Below are 23,935 nucleotides of genomic sequence, written 5' to 3'. Positions count from 1 at the left end.
AAGTACATTATTATTATGGGGTGACTTATGTTGGTAGCCCCTACAGTTGGATACTAGCACATTTATGAGTGAAATGGATTGGAGCACATACTGTACAGTTGAAGTCGGAAGTTTACATACACCTTAGTCAAATACATTTACACTCAGTTTTTCACAATTCCTGACATTGAATCCTAGTAAAAATTCCCTGGTTTAGTTCAATTAGGATTATCACTATATATTTCTTAAGAATGTGAAATGTCAGAATAATAGGAGAGAGAATGATTTATTTCAGCTTTTATTTCTTTCATCACATTTCCAGTGGGTTAGAAGTTTGCATACACTCAATTAGTATTTGGTAGCATTGCCTTTAAATTGTTTAACTTGGGTCAAACGTTTCGGGTAGCCTTCAACACCCTTCCCACAATAAGTTGGGTGAATTTTGTCCCATTCCCCCTGACAGAGCTGGTGTAACTGAGTCAGGTTTGTAGGTCTCCTTGCTCACACGCTTTTTCAGTTCTGTCCACAAATTTTCTATGGGATTGAGGTCAGGGCTTTGTGATGGCCACTCCAATACCTTGACTTTGTTGTCCTTAAGCCATTTTGCCACAACTTTGGAAGTATGCTTGGGGTCATTGTCCATTTCGAAGATCCATTTGTGACCAAGCTTTAACTTCCTGACTGATGTCTTGAGATGTTGCTTCAATATATCCATATCATTTTCCTTCCTCATGTTGCCATCTATTTTGTGAAGTGCACCAGTCCCTCCTGCAGCAAAGCACCCCCACAACATGATGCTGCCACCCCCGGTCTTCACGGTTGGGATGGTGTTCTTCGGCTTGCAAGCCTCCCCCTTTTTCCTCCAAACATAACGATGGTCATTATGGCCAATCAGTTCTATTTTTGTTTCATCAGACCAGAGGACATTTCTCCAAAAAGTACAATCTTTGTCCCCATGTGCAGTTGCAAACTGTAGTCTGGCTTTTTTATGGCGGTTTTGGAGCAGTGGCTTCTTCCTTGCTGAGCGGCCTTTCAGGTTATGTCGATATAGGACTCGTTTTACTGTGGCTATAGATACTTTTGCACCTGTTTCCTCCAGCATCTTCACAAGGTCCTTTGCTGTTGTTCTGGGATTGATTTGCACTTTTCGCACCAAAGTACGTTCATCTTTAGGAGACAGAACGCCTCTCCTTCCTGAGTGGTATGATAGCTGCCTGGTCCCATGGTGTTTATACTTGCGTACTATTGTTTGTACAGATGAACGTGGTACCTTCAGGCGTTTGGAAATTGCTCCCAAGGATGAACCAGACTTGTGGAGGTCTACACATTCTTTTCTGAGGTCTTGGCTGATTTCTTTTGATTTCCCCATGGTGTCAAGCAAAGAGGCACTGAGTTTGAAGGTAGGCCTTGAACTACATCCACAGGGACACCTCCAATTGACTCAAATGATGCCAATTAACCTATCAAAAGCTTCTAAAGCCATGAAATCATTTTCTGGAATTTTCCAAGCTGTTTAAAGGCACAGTCAACTTAGTGTATGTAAACTTCTGACCCACTGGAATTGTGATACAGTGAATTATAAGTGAAATAATCTTTCTGTAAACAATTGTTGGAAAAATTACTTGTGTCATGCACAAAGTAGATGTCCTAACCTACATGCCAAAACTATAGTTTGTTAACAACAAATTTGTGGAGTGGTTGAAAAACGAGTTTTAATGACTCCAATCTAAGTGTATGTAAACTTCTGACTTCAACTGTATATCTGAAAGGACTGGGTACAAATCAAGTTGAATTCCAAAGCTATGTCTTTATAAATCAATCACACCAAATAAGGGACTATACAATCCTTTGGCAAAAGAAACTGTATTGTAATGAGTAATCAGGGTCAGGGGTAATAACCTAGTCATTTACCCCAGGAAGCACATTGTGACTAAGGTCTTATAAAACAGGCAGTTTCTTATTGGAAAACACTGAACCAGAATTTGATATTGAATGTTTCTCACTCTAGGGTGTCCATCTTGGATCGAGTCCTAAATGGCACCCTATTGAATAACTGGCACCCTATTTCCAATGTATTGCTTTAATTTTGACCAAGGCCCATAGAGCTTGCACTGTGTATGGAATATGGCCTATTCCTTACATATTGCAAACCCTATGTGACCTGGTCAAAAGTAGTGCACTAAATTCGGAATAGGGTGCATTGTGGGGTGCAGCCCTGATATTTCTCCATCTTGGTTTATAAAAAAAGAAAATGTGAAAGAAAAGTGCAGGTTTCACTTTTATTTAGTTATCACATTATTTACATGCACCTGCAACAACTCAGATGTGCAAGTGTGTAATAAAAGGCCATAATGCATGTTGAGGACCCTCCCTGTTGCCTGAGACTAATCTCCTCTCCTCTCAGACACATTGATTCTAACCTGGTTTATGGAGAAACCTTATCGCTCTGCCACTTCTGCTTTAAAATCCCCACCAGACATAAGGACGTGTTATAACACATTTTACAGAGGCCTAGTATGGATTCACTTAAATAATTTGTGAAGCATCTATGTAGGCCTTATAAAGGGTATGCGAAGCCTTTAAAGTTGTTGTTCTTTTAAAGTGGGACTGTGCATTGTACAATGACTTTTGTGCATGTTTGGCAGTGTCAAGGTTGTGGGTAACTGGTGAAAGGAGTCAGGCGCAGGAGAGCTGAGATGCGTGGACAAGGTATTTAATTCAAGAAAACACCAGTATAAACACAATACTATAGTGCTGGAAAAATACCGGTACCGCAAAATAAACGGGCGTAATAACAAAACCCGGTAACAATATACCAGCCGTCAGATACAGCCTTATGTCAGACAACATCAAAATAATGGCCCTGTTAAGTCTTAATCAGTCCAGCCACTGTAACTGCCCACTTCAGTTAGAGTATTAGACTAAAAGTGTTTCAGTAGACTATTGGGCCTTTTCAGCTTAATCAGAAACTACCACTGGAGAGAAATCATCCTTTTACAGACACTAATGTTACCACACACTAATGTAACCACACAGTACAATTTGTTTTTGTGTTTTTATGTGGTGGAAAACCCCCTCATAAGGCAGTCCAATCTCAATATACAAAAACTTTATTTCAACATGCATTGGAAAACCAAATAAATCCACTTTTTGTTTTCACAGACATCTTATACAGACCGAGGATGGGTGGGGCGTTTCACATGCCCTTCAAATGAGTCCGGTGATTCTGCTTATCACCACAGATATTAGGTCCAGACAGAGACAAATCATATCAAGGACATGTCCACTCTCCCACACATCCTGGGATAACTGGAACCATGAACAATTGTTTTACAGAAAGTTAGAAACAGTTATAAAACAGAGTACAAAACTTAAAGGGCAACTTGAAACAATCTTACAGAAACTAAGAGGAACAGGATTACCTATCTCTTCTTCAAGCCATATAAGATAACAAATGACATTTTTCCTCTTTGACACCACATTATAGGGGTTTCACATTGATCTATAAGGGCTGGGGTGTTGTAGGCTTCTGTTGGCCTTTGTAGAAGTCTGTTTTAATGTCCACTGGCAAATCACTCCTCACCAAAACACAGCAACTCACTCGGCATACATAGCTTTCCTGGAACATGGGTGGGTGTAAGGGAGATAAGGCCTATTGAGCAACTAACTCTCTAGTTATTGTTAGGGAGTGTGGCGCAATGGCCTACAAAGGAAGCTGAAGGAACCCACCACTCACTGCTTTAGTTCATTATGTCAGACAACATTCACATAACCTTAGACAACATTCACACAACCTTAAACAACATCCACACACCATGTGTGACTGACCGGCTGGATTCGGTCTTATGTAGCAACGTTTGAAATTGTGTTTTTTTTTACATTGGATAACAGTAGAGACTGTGCTAGAACATGGTATATCATACACTGCAGTTGAGGAACAATTGGAAAGTCATTCTGCTTTAAAAGTTGATTAACTTGTAACCTCACTTTTGAGAAAATGGCCCTTGAATGTTTTGGTACACCTACTGGAGAGCTCTTCTTAGTCTACACCCATTCAGCATCATTCACACCCTCTTAAGCTTTAGCCCCACCCAGCTCTTTAGGGATTCACATGTGAGGCCATGTACTAAACAACTGAAGATTTCAAGACTAAAGGCTGGTTTATACTACGGGTGTGTTTGTAAATTCAATCTGGAGTGCCAGAGTGCGCTCTGGGCGTTCGTAAACTCAGCGTTGTCAGATTGTCCGTTAGTAAATTCAAAGCGGTTTGCTCTCAGAGCTTTCAGAGTGCACACTGGCCACTCTGGCCGAGGAGTAGGGTTGATCCAAGCATTCGGACGTAACAACAGCAGTCAAGCACCCAAGCTAACTGGCTAACGTTGGCTAGCTGGCTAGCTACTTCCTGACACAAATGAGTGAACAGCTCACTCTTACCATTTTACTTGCCCTAGTAGAGCTGGTTAGGCTGTTTTCATGTTATCCAGAGCATTGGTGACTGCAACTGTGCTGCTGGCAACAATTTAATTATGCTTTTTTGCCAATGTTTACTGATATTCATAAATTCGTCACTTATTCTGCACTCTGACACACACAGACGAGTGCTCTGAAAACGGAGTAGATAGCCAGAGCGAATTTACCAGCGACGTCTAGTTGTCACAGTGACATTATGAACATTCTATTGAAATGGCTTCTTGCATAGTGGAGTCTTTTGTTTAGACATGTAGCTAGCTAGCTAACTAGCTAAACAATGAACCATAATCCCAACTCATAATGTTACTACCCTGCATGAATATGCAGGTAGCTAACCAACCAGGTTCAATGTTAGCTAGCTAGCTAACATTAGGCTATAACTAGCAATGCAAATGGCTCTGAGATACGAATAATATTACTACACAGATCACATCTGGCTGTGATTGGGAGTCCCATAGGGCGGCGCACAATTGACCCAGCGTCGTCCGGGTTTGGCCGGGGTAGGCTGTCATTGTAAATAAGAATTTGTTCTTAACTGACTTGCCTAGTTAAATAAGAGTAGAAAAAAAAAATGATATATATATATATATAACATTTCTTTTTTTTAACCATTTTGATTGAAAACAAAAATAGCTTCTTAGCAATTTCTCAAGCAAAGACATTGGTAGGACTGTCTGAGAGTGGTATGAGTGGGGAGGGGGAAACATTAGAGTGTCTAGTTTGAGAAACAGACCCTCAAGTGCTCAACTGGCAGCTTTATTAAATAGTACCCACAGAACACTTGTCTCAACGTCAACAGTGAAGAGGCGACTCCGGGATGCTGGCCTAAAGCTGCCAGTTGAGGACTTGTGAGGTGTCTGTTTCTCAAACTAGACACTCTAAAGTACTTGTCCTCTTGCTCAGTTGTGCACCGGGGGCCTCCCACTCCTCTTTCTATTCTGGTTAGAGCCAGTTTGCGCTGTTCTGTGAAGGGAGTAGTACACAGCGTTGTAGGGGATCTTCAGTTTCTTGCCAATTTCATGCATGGAATAGCCTTCATTTCTCAGAACAAGAATAGACTGACGAGTTTCAGAAGAAAGGTCTTTGTTTCTGTCCATTTTGAGCCTGTAATCGAACCCACAAATGCTGATGCTCCAGATACTCAACTAGTCTAAAGAAGGCCAGTTTTATTGCTTCTTTAAAATGAGCACAACAGTTTTCTGCGGAGCTAGCATAATTGCGAAAGGGTTTTCTAATGATCAGTTAGCCTTTTAAAATGATAAACATGGATTACCTAACACAACGTGCCATTGGAACACAGTAGTGATGGTTGCTGATAATGGGCCTCTGTACGCCTATGTAGATATTCCATTAAAAATCAGCCGTTTCCAGCTACAATAGTTATTTACAACATTAACAATGTCTACACTGTATTTCTGATCAATTTGATGTGATTTTATGGACAAAAAAATAGCTTTTCTTAAAAAAACAAGGACATTTCTAAGTGACCCCAAACTTTTGAACGGTAGTGTATGTGATACGTGGTTGGGATACAACTGTGATATGTGGTTGTCTTGCCTTTCAATCTTGATATGAATGCACTAGCTGTGGGTCGCTCTGGATGGGAGCGTCTGCTGTATGGCTAAATTGTAATGTAAATGTAGTTCTATGTATGTATATTTATGTATATTATGTATTTTATTTGTTGTGTTTCCTGTTTGGACCCAAGGAGGAGTAGCCACTGCCTTGGAAGCAGCTAATTAGGTGTCCTAATAAATACAAAATACTTTAATGGAGACAATAATGTGTGTGGGGGGGGTTACTGTCTGTGTATGCACATGGTATACAGTATGTAACATTGCAGATTTCTGTATCTGTTTTTCTTCATCTCCAGGTGATCCTGTCAGGGATCATTGGCCTCACAACATGGAGGAGACCCATGCTGCTGCTGGTAGGTCATATATCACAGAACTGTTATTTTTATATGAGAGGGATCTGTACTTGCTTACTGTATGAGGGAACCGACTTTAGTACTCTATGAAGGCCAGGGGTATTCAACCATTTTTTCCATATTTTTGTTTGAATATCGCTAGCAACAACAGAATAAACACATTTTGAATGAAGTACCTGCCAGTAGAAACTCCTGGTTGGCTGAGTAGGTGGGGGGGAGCAGAGTGCAGGCAGGTTTTTTCCAATTTCAACAGGCCACGCACATTGCTGACAGGTGTATACATTTGAGCACACAGCCATACAATCTCAATAGACCAACATTGGCAGTAGAATGGCCCGTACTGAAGAGCTCAGTGACTTTCAAGGTGGCACTGTCATATGATGCCACCTTTCCAACAAGTCAGTTTGTAACAAGTCATCTTTCCCTGCTAGAGCTCCCTGGTCACCTGTAAGTGCTGTTATTGTGAAGTGGAAACGTCTAGGAACAACAACGGCTCAGCCGCAAAGTGGTAGGTCACACAAGCTCACAGAACGGGACTGCCGAGTGCAGATGCGTGTAGCGCGTAAAAATCATCTGTCTTCGGTTGCAACACTCATTACCAAGTTCCAAATTGCCTCTGGAAGCAATGTCAGCACAGTAACTATTAGTTGGGAGCTTCAGGAAATGGGTTTCCATGGCCGTGCAGCCGCACACAAGCCTAAGATCACCATGCACAATGCAAAGCGTTGGCTGGAGTGGTGCAAAGCTCGACGCCATTGGACTCTGGAGCAGTGGAAATGCTTTCTCTGGAGTGATGAAACACTCTTCACCATCTGGCAGTCCGATGGACGAATCTGGGTTTGGCGGATGCCAGGAGAACACTACCTGCCCGAATGCGTAGTGCCAACTGTAAAGTTTGGTGGAGTATGAATAATAGTCTGGGTCTGTTTTCCATGGTTTGGGCTAGGCCCCTTAGTTCCAGTGAAGGGACATTTTTGCGCTACAGCATACATTGACATTCTAGAAAATTCTGTGCTTCCAACTTTGTGGCAACAATTTGTCAAAGGCCCTTTACTGTTTCAGCATGGCAATGCCACCGTGCACAAAGCGAGGTCCATACAGAAATAACTTGTCAAGATTGGTGTGGAAGAACTTGACTGGCTGCACAGAGCCCTGACCTCAACCCATCAAACACCTTTGGGATGAATTGGAACGCCGATTGCGAGCCAGGCCTTGTCGCCCAACATCACTGCCCAACCTCACTAATGCTCTTGTGGCTGAATTGAAGCAAGTGCCCGCAGCAATGTTCCAACATCTAGTGGAAAGCCTTCCCAGAAGAGTGGAGACTATTATAGCAGCAAAGGGGGGGGGGGGGGCAACTCCATATTAATGCCCATGATTTTGACAAGCATTAGGCTAGACGCATTGAACACACATTATCCATACAACTCTATCAAGTATAGGTCTAATCAATGTAAACTGAATATTAATATGCCAATAATAATGATTTATTTAATTCATAGAGGGCTTTTAATTAGGTTGTAGACTATATTACCTCATGCCTGTCATTGCTTTCCACCACTAGCAACACCTCTTCTGTTTCCAGCTGCGTCAGTGTACTTGGCACAGAGCGATAGCGCGGAGTCTCGTACCTTGGACAAAACATCCATAAAGCATTTGATGTCATCCTGTGCTTGCACAGCATCAATTCTTCTTTTATACAGGTGTGCAAATCAAGGAAAAAAAGAAAATCCTTTAACATCGTCGAGAATCCCTTGGCTTCCCTGTCAGTGATGTCAATGTCATCAGAGGCTAGAATGGTTTCTAAGCACTCCAATAGTTCACCTTTATTAAATCTGAGAAAAATACACAAGCCTGTGTAAATGCTGATGCTGCTTGTTGCATCACCAAATTGATTTGCCACCAGTTGAACTGCGCATCACGCTTGCCCCATTATATGTTTGACGAATATGATTTATCTTGTCTGCTGTTTGCTCTGGAAAAAGGCCCAGATTTTCAAGGAGAGCCCTGCTGATGGTGTCTGCATTGGTGCATCCTTCCAATTTCACAAATCCCCAATATCTCTCTTACACAGTTTTGGCTGCGTCAATGTAGCGGCAAATGATGGCAAGCTTACAGTGCATCACATAGGTTGTCTAATCCGCTTGTATGGACATAAAGTCAGTGTTCTGTAACTCCTGTACAATGCGCCCTTGCATTGTGGACAGTCTAGTAGCTCATGGGACGTGCCTTTAAAAACCGTAACGGTGTCCAAGTACTCTTTCATTGCAGTGTCCAGCGATGACACAAAATCAACAAGTCCCCTAAACACTCCTGGGTTCTCAGATTCTAGTGTTTTATCTTGTCCCCTGTCCCCCCCAGGTCCGCGAGAAGGTTTGATTGAGCATATTGCCTCCCTCTGTCTTTCAACAATTGCTGGATGAAGATGTCTGGTTTAGCAGGTCCTAAATGCTTTATTTGCAATTATTTGGAAGGGTCAGCCTTTCAAATTCTGTTTTTAGAAGTGATTCTACAGTGTTAAGTGACAGAGCTGGTGTCACTGTTGCAGCCACCATAATGACACGGTTATGATTTGTTTATTACAAGTCAAGTACAATTTGCTCTTTACCGCCATCTGTTGACTATCAGGAGATCCAGGAGATCTGAGCTCTAATTTCAACGCCACAGGACCATCCATTTGCTTTGTGCTGTTAACATTCATGTGATGAAATCCTTCAATCTCATTGGTTCCGTCCTCCCTTATAGCAAATAGCTGGCAAAATAACCCAAGCACTGGGTGCACAGCCGTGCGAACGGAGCTGCTGCTGGTAGAGTAGTAAATAACTGAACAGCTTGTTTTGAACAATATATTTTTTTTACAGGAAAATGTATACACATTTACCACACTTTTATGAGCATTTTAAACATAATCCATGAATTACGCTAAACAAAAATATAATCGCAACAAGCAACAATTTCAAAGGTTTTACTGAGTTACAGTTCATATAAGGAAATCAGTCAATTGAAATGAATTCAGTAGGCCCTAATCTATGGATTTCACATGACTGGGAATACAGATATGCAACTGTTGGTCTCAGATATTGTACCTTAAAAAAAGGTAGCTGCGTGGATCGGAAAATCAGTCAGTATCTGGTGTGACCACCATTTGCCAATCAACAGTGCTGCCGTATGCAGCACTGTTGATTGTGGCCTGTGGAATGTTGTCCGACTCCTCTTCAATGGCTGTGCGAAGTTACTGGATATTGGCGGGAACTGGAACACACTGTTGTACAGGTTGATCCAGAGCATCCCAACATGCTCAATGGGTGACATGTCTGGTGATATGCAGGCCATGGAAGAACTGGGACATTTTCAGCTTCCAGGAATTGTGTACAGATCCTTGTGACATGGGGCCGTGCATTGTACATCATGCTGAAACATGAGGGGATGACGTCGGATGAATGGCATAACAATGGGCCTCAGGATCTCGTCACTGTGTCTTGGTGCATTCAAATTGCCAACGATAAAATGCAACTGTGTTAGTTGGCCGTAGCTTATTTACATTTTAGTCATTTAGCAGACGCTCTTATCCAGAGCGACTTGCACTAGTGAATGCATACATTTCATACAATTTCATAGATTTCATACATTTTTTTTTTCTGTGCTGCCTGCCAATGCCGTTAACCTACCACCACCAAGGGGCTCTCTGTTCACAACGTTGACATCAGCAAACCACTCGCCCACACGACGCCATACACACTGTCTGCCATCTGCCCGGTACAGTTGAAACCAGGATTCATCCGTGAAGAGCACACTTCTCCAGTGTACCAGTAGCCATCGAAGGTTAGCATTTGCCCACTGAATTCGGTTACGATGCCGAACTGCAGTCAGGTCAAGACCCTGGTGAGGACGACAAGTGTGTAGATGAGCTTCCCTGATACAGTTTCTGCAGGAGTTCTTCGGTGGTGCAAACCCACAGTTTCATCAGCTGTCTGGGTGGCTGGTCTCAGACCATCCGGAAGGTGAAGAAGCCGGATGTGGAGGTCCTGGGCTGGCAGGGTTACACGTGGTCTGTAGTTGTGAAGCCGGTTGGACGTACTGCCAAATTCTCTAAATTGCAAAGATCATGCTTTTTAATCAGCTTCTTGATACGCCAAACCTGTCAGGTGGATGGATTATCTTGGCAAAGGAGAAATGGTCATTAACAGGGATGTAAACAAATTTCTGCATTGAATTTGCGTATGGAAAATGTCTGATATTTTATTTCGGCTCCTGAAAAATGCGACCAACACTACATGTTGCGTTTATATTTTTGTTCAGTATATATATTTTTCGAAAGATCTGCTCTTTTAATTTTTTTTTCTCCACAGTTGAGGCGCCACCCCTAACGCCTTAATTAGCAGGCCGCCGTTGATACCTACTACAGTAGAAAAGAGCGGAATATCTTATTTTTAATGATGTCAACTTTATTTATCAACTCCTAATATTGAGCTAATTACAGTCATTGGAGCGTATTACACTCACTGGAGTATCTGACATACAGTGGTTTTTCCTTTAAAAGTTGCGTCATACTGCAGCACAGCTTGCGGGCAACCACAAAATTCTAACATGTCAGCCATTGCTGCCATTAATGCTAGTTAGTGCTAGTTTGACAACCAGAAGGCATCTTTGAGAAGCATTTGACAGTTTTTAAATATTGTTTGTTAGGGTGGCACATTTTGGGGAATATTCAGAGGTGGAAACTTTCCATGGGAATTAATATTAATACCATTTAAATATGGATGTTTTTTGCATTGGATATATTTACCATATGTGGAGACAGAAACCTTTGACCTTATCATCCTGTGTGGCTCAGTTGGTAGAGCATGGTGTTTGCAACGCCAGGGTTGTGGGTTCGTTTCGCACGGGGGACCAGTACGGAATTTTTTTTAATGAAATGTATGCATTCACTACTGTAAGTCGCTCTGGATAGGAGCGTCTGCTAAATGACTAAAATGTAAATATCATAAGTAGACATAATTGCAAATGATTAAATCCTTCCAATAGAATTTAAAAAAATTGTTACGAATTGAACTTTTAATGAAATGACACATCAAAAGAAAGAGAATATTGAATGATCCCCAATGATCCATCACATCTTCAAAAAACATTTTTAACATACCTCTGTAAAATGATAGTGTTTAAGCTTTGGCTGTCTTCCTCCCAGGCTTCCATGTCTTCTCCCTGGACCTCTTCAATGTCCACATCTTGAACATCAGACTCTGAGGCCTCATCTTCACTGTCACTTTCCAACCTTGTTGAGGATGTCTTGTTGTCAGGCTCAGAAAGCCTCAAATTTGCCCGGATGGCCACCAATTTTTCAACCCTTTTATTGGTCAGCCTGTTGCGTGCTTTGGTGTGTGTGTTCCCAAACAATGACCAGTTGCGCTCTGAGGCGGCTGATGTTGGTGGGAGGATGATGGAGGCAACAGGGGAAAGAGCCTCAGATCCACAAAGTCCCTTCCACCAGGTGGCTGATGAGATATGTTGGCACGACTGCCATATTGCATCTCCATCCCAAAGCCCTTGCTTGGAAGTGTACTTCGCCAGACTGCCAAGAACCTTGCCCTCATCCAGGCCAAGGTGGCGGGACATGGTAGTGATGACACCATAGGCCTTTTTGATCTCTGCACCAGACAGGATGCTCTTGCCAGCATACTTGGGGTCCAACATGTACGTTGCGGCGTTTATGGGCTTCAGGCAGAAGTCTTCACGCTTTTTGATGCATTTCAGAACTGCAGAATCTGAACATCAGACAGGATGGCATTGTCTCCCTCAATCTGTGCAATAGCCATAGGTTTCAGAGGTTTCATGCTGCTTACCACTCTCTCCAAAAATACATCATCCAGGAGAATCCTCTTGATGGGGCTGTCTATATCAGCAGACTGTGCTATGGGCATTTATTGGAGAGACTCCTTCCCCTCCAGGAGATGGTCAAACATGATGACAACACCACCCCAACGGGTGTTGCTCGACAGCTTCAATGTGGTGCTCTTATTCTTCTCACTTTGCTTGGTGAGGTAGATTCCTGCTATAACTTGATGACCCTTCACATACCTAACCATTTCCTTGGCTCTTTTGTAGAGTGTATCCATTCTTTTCGGTGTCATGATGTCCTTGAGGAGCAGATTCAATGAATGAGCAGCACGGCCAATGGGTGTGATGTGAGGGTAGGACTCCTCCACTTTAGACCAAGCAGCCTTCATGTTCACAGCACTGTCTGTCACCAGTGGAAATACCTTCTGTGGTCCAAGGTCATTGATGACTGCCTTCAGCTCATCTGCATTGTAGAGACCGGTGTGTCTGTTGTCCCTTGTGTCTGTGCTCTTGAAGAATACTGGTTGAGGGGTGGAGATGTAGTTAATTATTCCTTACCCACGAACATTCAACCACCCATCAGAGATGATTGCAAAACAGTCTGCTTTCTCTATGATTTGCTTGACCTTCACTTGAACTCTGCATCCAGAAAATGAGTAGATCAAACATGTCTGGTTGGAGGGGTGTATGCTGGGCGAAGAACATTCCAATACACATTGCCTGTGAGCATCAGAGGTGAACCAGTTGCATACACAGCTCGAGCAAGACATTCATCAGCATTTCTCTGACTACGTTCCTCCATTGAGTCAAAAAAACTTCTGATTACAGGAGGAGCATGAGCTGTTGCTATCGATGAGGTGTCTGATTCATCATTTTCACCTCGAATAGAAGTAGAGGGACTTTTGTCAGAGGTTGCTTGTTGTGAGTGCTGAGGGAATTTTATGCACTTGGCCAGATGATTCTGCATCTTTGTTGCATTCTTCACATATGATTTGGCACAGTATTTGCAAATGTACACAGCTTTTCCTTCTACATTAGCTGCAGTGAAATGTCTCCGCACAGATAGCGCCCGTGGCATTTTCCTTTAAAGATTAGTAAAAAAAAAAGTTTTTTAAAAACAAAAATATAATTCAATGTACAGATAAACAGTTAAGCAATTAGATTAAACAACTCCTTTGTAAGATAAATGTTTTAAAAAAATGAAACATGAATTAACACTTAGTTAGCAGGCTCAAGCAAGCTAAAACCCATATGGTAGCAAAAACTAACTAGCATAAATTGTTAACAAGTTAGAAATGATTTAAACACGCTTTGCTGGAGGCTACTATTTACTAGTTAACAAAAAATTGTCATAAAATATTCACCCCACCCAGTATTGTAATCAAAACTTACCAGAAAGCATGTAGTCCTTGGCTCAGACAGCGTAGTAGTGTGGGCTCAATATCATCTCATTAGTGTGCAAGATCTTGAGAATCAGCTGTACATGTGATGGAAGAGTGCACTGCACATGCGATGAAAGAATGCACTGTGCATGCAGAGGGTTGCAATTCCATTGAATTGGGGATAGTGTCCAAGAGCAGACTCAGACGAGGAGACTGGAATGAAGTAACCATGGTATTTATTGAAACACAGGGGGAAGATGGAGTGCAGGTCAGGGGAAGCTCAGGCGGGTTGCAGGAAACCAGATGCGAAGGCTGAGGCTGGAGCGAGAGGGGTTGGGACAGGGTAAGCAGGTCCGGAGGAGAATCCAGGGGACTAGTAGAGTGGGGAATCCAGGACAGAGTAGCAGGATGACGAGACATGGGACTGGAGATAGGGACCAGAGACAGAGCGGGCAAAACTGTAGCGGAGAGGAAAACAGCGTCAGGCAAGGAAAACAGGCACAACAGGATCTGAATAGTAACAAACGGGTAGAAACATTGACTGAGCAGAGATTACGTTCTGGCAGCGTGGAAGTGGCAGGGCTGAGTATTAGTAGAGGTCTTGATTATAAAACAGGTTGCAGCTGGTGGGGATCCAGCACACCTGTCTCCGCCCACACAATCTCACACACACACACACACACACACACACACACACACACACACACAGCCACACAGAGAGAGAGGAAAAGAGCACTGAAGGAGGCGGCAGGTCAAGGAGATACAGGATGAGCAGTAGAGGGCGTTGCAGGAGCAGATGTGACAGATAGTTTAACTAAAATATGCCACAACACCTAGAATTGCCATGTGTATCCCACAAAAAAGGTTCACAGTTATAAGCTAACTTTTTTGATGAAATTTAGCAAAATTCCCAATTTTCTTGAACGTTTGACTATATGGGATTGATTTTTTATTTCTATTTTGCTTAATTAGTTTGATAAATATGATCATGTTTCTATTCCATGAAACGAAAATGCATTTTTTACTGTAGCTGTTTTTAGCGTAAATTACTTATTGGCATAAAGGCCTTGTCACGGTTGTCGTACTGTAGAGAAGACCAAGGCGCAGCGGATTGCATGCTCAACATCATAATTTATTAAATAATGAGAACACGGGAAAAACAAGAAAATAACGAAGGACAAACCGACAGTTCTACATGCTATATAGATACTTACAGCAGTGCAAAATAAAACAACCCACAACCCCAAGAGAAAAACACACACCTAATATATGACTCCCAATCAGGAACAACGATATCCAGCTGTTCCTGATCGGGAGTCACAAGACTAACACAGAAACAGAACAACTAGACACTACATACAAAACACAACTTCTGCCACGTCCTGACCAAATACTAAACAACTACTCCCTCTGCTGGTCAGGACGTGACAGGCCTACTTCAATATACAGTATATCAATCAATCATACATTAATTTGTGCATGTCAATCAATACAAGTCATCCATGTCTTTAAATACAGTCAAGCATTTTAGTTGTAAAACTAAATAACAAAGGGAGCGTGAAAAAGCACCCGCTAGTACCAGTCACGGCAAATGGCAAATGCCTCTGCCTGCCGGATAAGCTTTCTTCTCTTGACATACAGTGCATTCAGAAAGTATTCAGACCCCTTTCTTTTTTCCACATTTTGTTATGTTACAGCCTTATTCTGAAATTGATATTTTTTTCTCATCAATCTACACACAATGACAAAGATAAAACAGGTTTTTAGAAATGTTTGCATATGTATTAAAAAAAACAGAAAGTATTTACATAAGTGTTCAGACACTTTGCTATGAGACTCGAAATTGAGCTCAGGTGCATCCTGTTTCCATTCATCATGCTTCAGATGTTTCTACAACTTGATTGGAGTCCACCAGTGGAAAATTCAATTGATTGGACATGATTTGGAAAGGCACACACCTGTCTATATAAGGTCCCAGAGTTGACAGTGCATGTCAGAGCAAAAACCAAGCCATGAGGTTGAAGGAATTGTCCGTAGAGCTCAGAGACAGAATTGTGTCGAGGCACAGATCTGGGGAAGGGTACCAAAACATTTCTGCTGCATTGAAGGTCCCCAAAAACACATCATTCTTAAAGGGAATTAGTTTGGAACCGCCAAGACCCTTCCTAGAGCTGGCCACCCGGCCAAGCAGCAGCTAATGGAGATCCATAATAGATATAAATACAGCCCGCTTGGAGTTTGCCAAAAGGCACCTAAAGGACTCAGACCATGAGAAACAAGATTCTCTAGTCTGATGAAACCAAGATTGAACTCTTTGGTCTGAATGCCAAGCGTCACGTCTGGAGGAAACCTGGCACCAAACCTACAGTGAAGCATGCAGCATCATGCTGTGGGGATGTTTTTCAGCGGCAGGGACTGGGAGACTAGTCAGGATCGAGGGAAAGATGAATGGAGCGAAAACATGCTCCAGAGTACTCTGGACCTCAGACTGGGGTGAAGGTTCACCTTCCAACAGGACAACAACTCTAAGCACACAGCCAAGACAACGCAGGAGTGGCTTCGGGACAAGTCTCTGAATGTCCTTGAGTGGCCCAGCCAGAACCCGATCGAACATCTCTGGAGAGACCTGAAAATAGCTGTGCAGCGACACTCCCCATCCAACCTGACAGAGCTTGAGAGGATCTGCAGAGAAGAATGGGAGAAACTCTCCAAATACAGGTGTGCCAAGCTTGTAGCGTCATACCCAAGAATACTTGAAGCTGTAATCGCTGCCAAAGGTGCTTCAACAAAGTACTGAGTAAAGGCTCTGAATACTTATGTAAATGTACTTTCCGAATGCACTGTACATTTTCCAACATTTTCCAACGCTAACCTTTGTTTACTCAGCTAAACAGCTGCTATGCAAAAATGTGTTTGGAGTTATCTTTCTAGCTAATAGGCCATGTTAGAGTTTACACTTCCTCTTCCAATTATAATGTGGGGCGGTCAAAATTATGAAAAACAATTGAACAAATCTATTTGTTTTAAGTGTCATTTTTTGCTAACATATGATGGGTCGCTGGTTAGTCTGGGCAGGGGTCCTGGGCAAGAAAAGGTTGCCTACATATAAGCCTCACATCCTTAGAATGCCATCCATGCAGCCATAGAGGTGTGGTTTAGTCTTGTGCCAGGAAAAACATTCAAGACAAATCCACTCTAAGCACAGCAATTATAGTGTTAAGTCAGCCATGTCTGTCAGGATGTAATGGTTCAGGAGTTATCTCTAGATGACCACGCTAGAGAGGTCATCTCAGACTCTGAGCTGGATGACCATGCTAGAAAGCACCAAATCAGCAACAAAAATGTTCAGCGTCGTTATGCTCATCTATTTGATCTTGAAGTCACACTGTCTGTTTGCTTATTTTAATTATTCATTATCCCCATTTCACAAGCAGGTTAATCATGTTTATTATTGTTTCCAGTACTGGTTAGATTACTTTGTAAATCTCAGTTTTCAGTATCTTTTGGCAGTGTTCATTGTCTTTTTTACACATGCTTCACAAACACCAGATGGCTTTGTGCATCAAAAACCCAATCTGGTCCCCAATTTACCCCAACACCATGATTCATTCCCAATTCACCCCAACACCATGATTCATCCCCTATTCACCCCAACAGCATATGCAGATTCAGACTCCTCGGGTGCTCTTTTTTGGGAAACGTGCTTCCACAAAAATGGTCCCACAAAGATGGTTGGAGGTCCACACATCAGAGAATTCTAACTTGAATGGGAATATCTGTCGTTTTAAATTATACTTTCAATCCTCCATAGTAAACCTATTGAAATCATAGAAATATAGATATTAGAATATACATGGTCATTTAAGTTGACATTCGGCGATGGGTGGACAAGCGGTCATCTTTGTGGTAGTAATTAGAAGTGAACATTTTAATTCAATTTACATTTGAATATTTTACCAGCTAAATTGCAGTGATATGAAGGGAAAGGTCCATTCTATAAATTCTATTTCTATTATTGAAATGATAGCCACCATGTATTCAAGAGCATGTTGTGTCAACCGATGGTGGGCACAACACAAATACCTCAGATGTGAAATGGGGTCTAAGCTACAACATTTGCAAATATGGAAAAATATCACAGTTTAGACATTTTTATTTTACAAGGTAAGTTGACTGAGAACACATTCTCATGTAATGACCTGGGGAATAGTTACAGGCGAGATGAATGAGCTACTCACCTAATAATCCTAAACTGGGGATTATTAGGTGACCGTGATGTTATGAGAGCCAGTTTTGGAATTTAGCCAGGACACCGGGGTTAACACCCCTACTCTTAAAATAAGTGCCATGGATCTTTAGTGACCACAGTCAGGACACCCATTTAACATCCCATCTGAAAAACGGCACCCTACACAGGGCAATGTCCCCAATCACTGCCCTGGGGATATTTTTTTAGACCAGAGGAAAGGATGCCTCCTACTTGGCCCTCCAACACCACTTCCAGCAGCATCTGGTCTCCCATCCAGGACCAACCCTGCTTAGCTTCAGAAGCAAGTCAGGAGTGGGATGCAGGGTGGTCATTGACGTTAAAGGTTTAAAAATGACATATGTATTGAAAAAAAAAGTGTTTTAGTTTGACAACATTGTTTTTAAGCTTTTAAATGATATCAAACTCAACCGTTTATATTTTCCAGTGAAGACAGATTTTTCATGGTATAGTGGGGTATACAAAATGGGTCAACTTTGAGCACCTTTATCTCCTGAATGTTTCTGACCACTTCTTCCAAAGGCAAACATGAATAGAAAGTTTTGTTTAAATCAAAAGGGATGCTTTAAAAAAGTGATTGAATTTAAATGGATTTATCCTGTAGTCACATTCTCTGTCCTCCCAAATCCTTAAAACCCTGTAATCTGGTGCCTCTTAGAAACAAACAGTTTTTACCAGGTTTTCTCAAATCCTATCCCTAGTGGCACTAGACACCTGAACAAACTCTAGCTGATCCCTGACTGCTCATAGAGGTCAGAGGTAAGAGTTCAGATGATCTTGGTCCGGTGGGTCTGTGATCTGGAGGTCATGGATCAAGCTCTCTGCCGTCCTGACCAAAGGTCCTGAGGTGTGGTGTGGACTCAATGGGACTGTCACCACACGGAGACTCACTCTACACCAGGGTTTCCCAAACCCTGGGTGCACATTTTGTTTTGTTCCCCCTAGCACTACACAGCTGATTCAAACATTTAAAGCTTGATCACGAATTGTTTATTTGAAAAGTTTGGGAAACACTACTCTACCATGTCTTGACTGAGTATTTGAGTCTTTACATGGACATATTTGGTCATGAATGACTATGATTTCTATTTAGGGGTTCACAGCAAAAAGAATGTAACAGATTGGCCTGTAGGTGGCGATGTTATGAGCAGTCTCACCTAAACACTCATATGCACTACCCCGTTTGACCTAGAGACTTGAAACTGGTTGGTGTCTCTCCTCATGCTGATCAAATTTGCCCCAAATTTGCCCAAAATTTGGGAAAATCTTTGAAAAATGTATTCTCGTGAACCATAGACTAAGGGATTGGTTAAGAGATGGCCACGACTTTACAAAACGGAGAATGTAATTGAGAGTGCATAATTTGCAGGGAATACATCTAAACTCAGCAAAAACAGAAACGTACTCTCACTGTCCACTGCATTTATTTTCAGAAAACTTAACATGTGTAAATATTTGTATGAACATAACAACAGACATAAACTGAACAAGTTCCACAGACATGTGACTAACAGAAATGTCATAATGTGTCCCTGAACAAAGGGGTGGGGTCAAAAGTAACAATCAGTGTCTGGTGTGGCCACCAGCTGCATTAAGTACTGCAGTGCATCTCCTCCTCATGGACTGCACAAGATTTGCCAGTTCTTGCTGTGAGATGTTACCCCACTCTTCCACCAAGGCACCTGCAAGTTCCAGGACATTTCTGGGGGGAATGGCCCTAGCCCTCACCCTCCGATCCAACAGGTCCCAGACGTGCTCATTGGGATTGAGATCCGGGCTCTACGCTGGCCATGGCAGAACACTGACATTCCTGTCTTGCAGGAAATCACGCACAGAACGATCAGTATGGCTGGTGGCATTGTCATGCTGGAGGGTCATGTCAGGATGAGCCTGCAGGAAGGGTACCACATAAGGGGGGAGGATGTCTTCCCTGTAACGCACAGCGTTGAACTGCCTGCAATGACAACAAGCTCAGTCCGATGATGCTGTGACACACCGCCCTAGACCATGACGGACCCTCCACCTCCAAATTGATCCCGCTCCAGGGTACAGGCCTCGGTGTAATGCTCATTCCTTCGACGATAAACGCAAATCCGACCATCACCCCTGGTGAGACAAAACCACGACTCGTCAGTGAAGAGCACTTTTGGCAAGTCCTGTCTGGTCCAGCGACAGTGGGTTTGTGCCCATAGGGGACGTTGTTGCCAGTGATGTCTGGTGAGGACCTGCCTTACAACAGGCCTACAAGCCCTCAGTCCAGCCTTTCTCAGCCTTTTGAGGACAGTCTGAGCACTGATGGAGGGATTGTGCGTTCCTGGTGTAACTCGGGCAGTTGTTGTTGCCATCCTGTACCTGTCCCGCAGGTGTGATGTTCGGATGTACCGATCCTGTGCATGTATGGTTACACGTGGTCTGCCATTGCGAGGACGATCAGCTGTCCGTCCTGTCTCCCTGTAGCGCTGTCTTAGGCGTCTCACAGTACGGACATTGCAATTTATTGCCCTGGCCACATCTGCAGTCCTCATGTCTCCTTGCAGCATGCCTAAGGCACGTTCACGCAGATGAGCAGGGACACTGGGCATCTTTCTTTTGGTGTTTTCTAGAGTAAGTAGAAAGGCCTCTTTAGTGTCCTAAGTTTTCATAACGGTGACCTTAATTGCCTACCGTCTGTAAGCTGTTAGTTTCTTAACGACCGTTCCACAGGTGCATGTTCATTAATAGTTTATGGTTCATTGAACAAGCATGGGAAACAGTGTTTAAACCCTTTACAATGAAGATCTCTTTAGTTATTTGGATTTTTACGAATTTTCTTTGAAAGACAGCGTCCTGAAAAAGGGACATTTCTTTTTTTGCTTAGTTTTGTATATTTACTGAGTTTATATAGGCCTACCAATGGACAGTTTTTGTTGGACATTACATGTACTGTTAGATTATCAATTGGCTATCTAGCAAGAATATTATATTTAGGGTTAACAATCTAGCTAATGTGTTTTAAGTTCCCACTTCATCTGGTGAATTATGGAGCATTTAGCCTAGGCCATTATGCACAAAAAAGATCCAGGCAAATGAATATCTTAACACTAGAACCACTAAGGTACTGACTGCTCATGAATTTGTTTTATTTATTACTCTGCCATTTAAAATATTGCGTCCCTCCATTCTTGACTTTTCCTAAATAAGTGTATATAACACACTGTCAGTGTTAGAATCTTAATATCACATACAGAACTGTGGTTATACCCAGTTTTACGAGGGTATGTCATTTTTTAAATGGTTTTCCCCTGTTGCCCCTCCTCCCAACAGTAAGGCTCACTTGGTAGAGCATGGCACTTGCAACACCAGGGTTGTGGGTTCGATTCCCATGGGGGACCAGTATGAAAATGTATGCACTCACTACTGTAAGTTGCTCTGTTTAAGAGCTTCTGCTAAATTACTAAAATGTAAATCTAGGGCCTGCTCAGCTCCTTCTTCTGACAGTTAACAGTGCAGTGCACAGCAGATCATTTCCAAGAAACTAAACTATACCAAAACTAATTTCACACATATAACAACAGATTAAATAAATTAAGTACAGAATGATGGGGAGAATGGATGAGCAAGGGGAAGTGAACATTGCATAATTATGTAATCACTAATTGTTAATGAAGAACAGGGTGCGCCATTCTGTTCTATTGATCCATTCTAATTATAATCTTAAAATGGTATTACATTTTACATTTACATTTAAGTCATTTAGCAGACGCTCTTATCCAGAGCGTCTGCTAAATGGATGAGAGCAAGAGGGAAAAGGATACAAGGTAGTGGTCGGAGATTTGGTATGTACCCTATATCAGTCCACCGAATCAAAGCGGTCTTGTCAGTCTACTCTGGCCTACTTGGAGTAGGCTACACAGTGAGAGCGTACGTAATTGTACATGCTGAACGCTTTCAATATCTGAGAAAATATCCACATCAGGCAGCAGGTGTCAGAGAATGTGGTGATGGGGCTTGTGGAACCTTATTTTGGCAAGGGGAGCTCTCTCTGAGCAAAATAAGGCATCTGCACAGCCGTTGCAACGGTGCTGAAGAATGACAAGACAATGGGAACACAATAAAGAGGAAACCGGAGACTATTACACACTACAGCCAAACAAGGTATGTCAAAGTGTGTCAAGCAAGTGAAATTTTGGAAAATTGTTTCAACTGTTAGGACAAGGGATAACAGCTAAATGAAATCCGCGCATCTTTGACTGTGCATCTTGGTGGTTGGGATATTTAAATTGTTATTGTGTCGTTATAAAAATAAGCTGTTACCGTGCTCCAACGCATATTCTTTATGTTTTATAATTGTAACAAAGGCACTCCACAAATAAAATTGATTGAACACTTTAATTTTCACCTTTTTTATATAGCTTACAGTAACATAAACTAATGAAAGTACTGTGTTATTTGAAATAACATTTAAATATTATTCTAATGTTACACAGGTCCTTCATAAACACAACCAAATTATAATTTTTGTGATAGCATATATGAAATATATTAAATACACCGAAGGTTGCAGTCATTAGCTTCAATGGGGGTCCATTGAGGCCCAGCTGTTCTAGTGTTAACCTCTTCGGGCTAGGGGGCGGTATTTACTCTAACGTTTCTAAAACTGTTAAAATTATGTCGGTGAGTATAACAGAACTTATTTGGCAGGCGAAACCCCGAGGACAAACCACCCAGGAATCTTTTTTATGAGGTGACTCTGTTTTCAATTAGTTTTCTATGTGAATCTAGATTTCTGAGGCATTTGGTTGCAGTTCGTATGGCTTCCACTAGATGTCAACAGTCTTTAGAAATTGGTTGATGTTTTTCCTTTGAGAAATTAAGAAGTAGCCCTGTTATTTTCATGTGTCACTCCAGGTGGACTCTAATATTTTGGTGCGCGCGACCTGGAACGTGCTTCACTTTGTTTTTGTCCGGTATTGAACACAGTTTATCCCGTCTTAAATTTTATCGATTATTTACGTTTTAAAATATCTAAAGTTGGATTAGGAAAGTTGTTTGAAATGTTTGGACAAAGTTTACAGGTAACTTATTAGATATTTTGTAGTCATATTGGGCGAGTTGGAACCAGTGTTTTTCTGAATCAAACGCACCAAATAAATGGACATTTTGGAGATATAACGACGGAATTAATCGAACAAAAGGATGTTCATGGGACATATTGGAGTGCCAACAGAAGAAGCTCTTCAAAGGTAAGGCATGAATTATATCGTTATTTCTGAGTTTTGTGTCGCGCCTGGTGGGTTGAAATATGATTGTCATGTGTTTGTTTGATGGGGTGCTGTCCTTAGATAACCGCGTGGTTTGCTTTCACCGTAAAGCCTTTTTGAAATCTGACACGGTGGATAGATTAACAAGAAGTTAAGCTTTAATTTGGTGTATTGCACTTGTGAGTGTATGAAAGTGAAATATTTAGAATAATTTGTTTTGAATTTCGCGCTGTGCAATTTCACCGGATGTTGTCGAAACTTTCCACTAGCGTTTCTATGCTTCCCATTCTTAGGTTTAGCTTCAAGCAGCTGAAAATACAATATTTTTGGTTATTGAAAATGTTATTCCACAGGGGTTTAGATGGTACAATGATTCTCTACACTGTACTGCTTTTGCTTGTTTTATCACATAAACTGAAATTATGCGAACTATTAGAATTTTAGCAACCAGGAAATAGTGGAGCGATTTTTGCATAGTGCACCTTTAGTGCAACAGATTAACAACAGATTAACATCAATAATGTATCTTCAGACATAGCCTACCCCTTGGGGAAGACTCTTATTAGTGTAAAGACGGTCTTAGTCTTAATCCCCTCAATTTGTTCAAAACGTGACTTCAGGAACTGGAAGAGTGAGTGTTCAGTTGGAACTGGGGATTTGGCGCTTGCCAGAGGGTGAAATCTGGAGTTGAGCTGTCTGTCCTGCAAGCTGTGTATTTGTGTGTGTGTGTCCTGTGTGAGAGAGCGAGAGCGGACACACTGACTGAGTTAGGACAAATTAGTGACTGTATCCTCCCAGTCACAAAGAATACATAGAGCCCCACCTCTGACCT

General features: G+C 42.0%; 1 protein-coding gene across 1 annotated transcript in view; it reads left to right on the top strand.

Moving 5' to 3' along the window:
* The window catches only part of LOC106584888 (protein FAM189A2-like), a 94,425-nt gene that overhangs the window by 875 nt on the left and 69,615 nt on the right, over window positions 1-23,935 (top strand). The window contains exon 2 of the mRNA XM_014170500.2: window positions 6,323-6,379. Within this exon, the coding sequence (XP_014025975.2) occupies window positions 6,323-6,379 (57 nt within the window). The remainder of the gene's footprint in view (window positions 1-6,322; window positions 6,380-23,935) is intronic.

This window comes from Salmo salar, chromosome ssa24, assembly GCF_905237065.1.
Source record: "Salmo salar chromosome ssa24, Ssal_v3.1, whole genome shotgun sequence".
In the NCBI taxonomy this organism is placed as follows: Eukaryota; Metazoa; Chordata; class Actinopteri; order Salmoniformes; family Salmonidae; genus Salmo; species Salmo salar.
The sequence above is the reverse complement of the archived record's forward strand: the minus strand, read 5'-3'. Positions and strand labels throughout refer to the sequence as shown.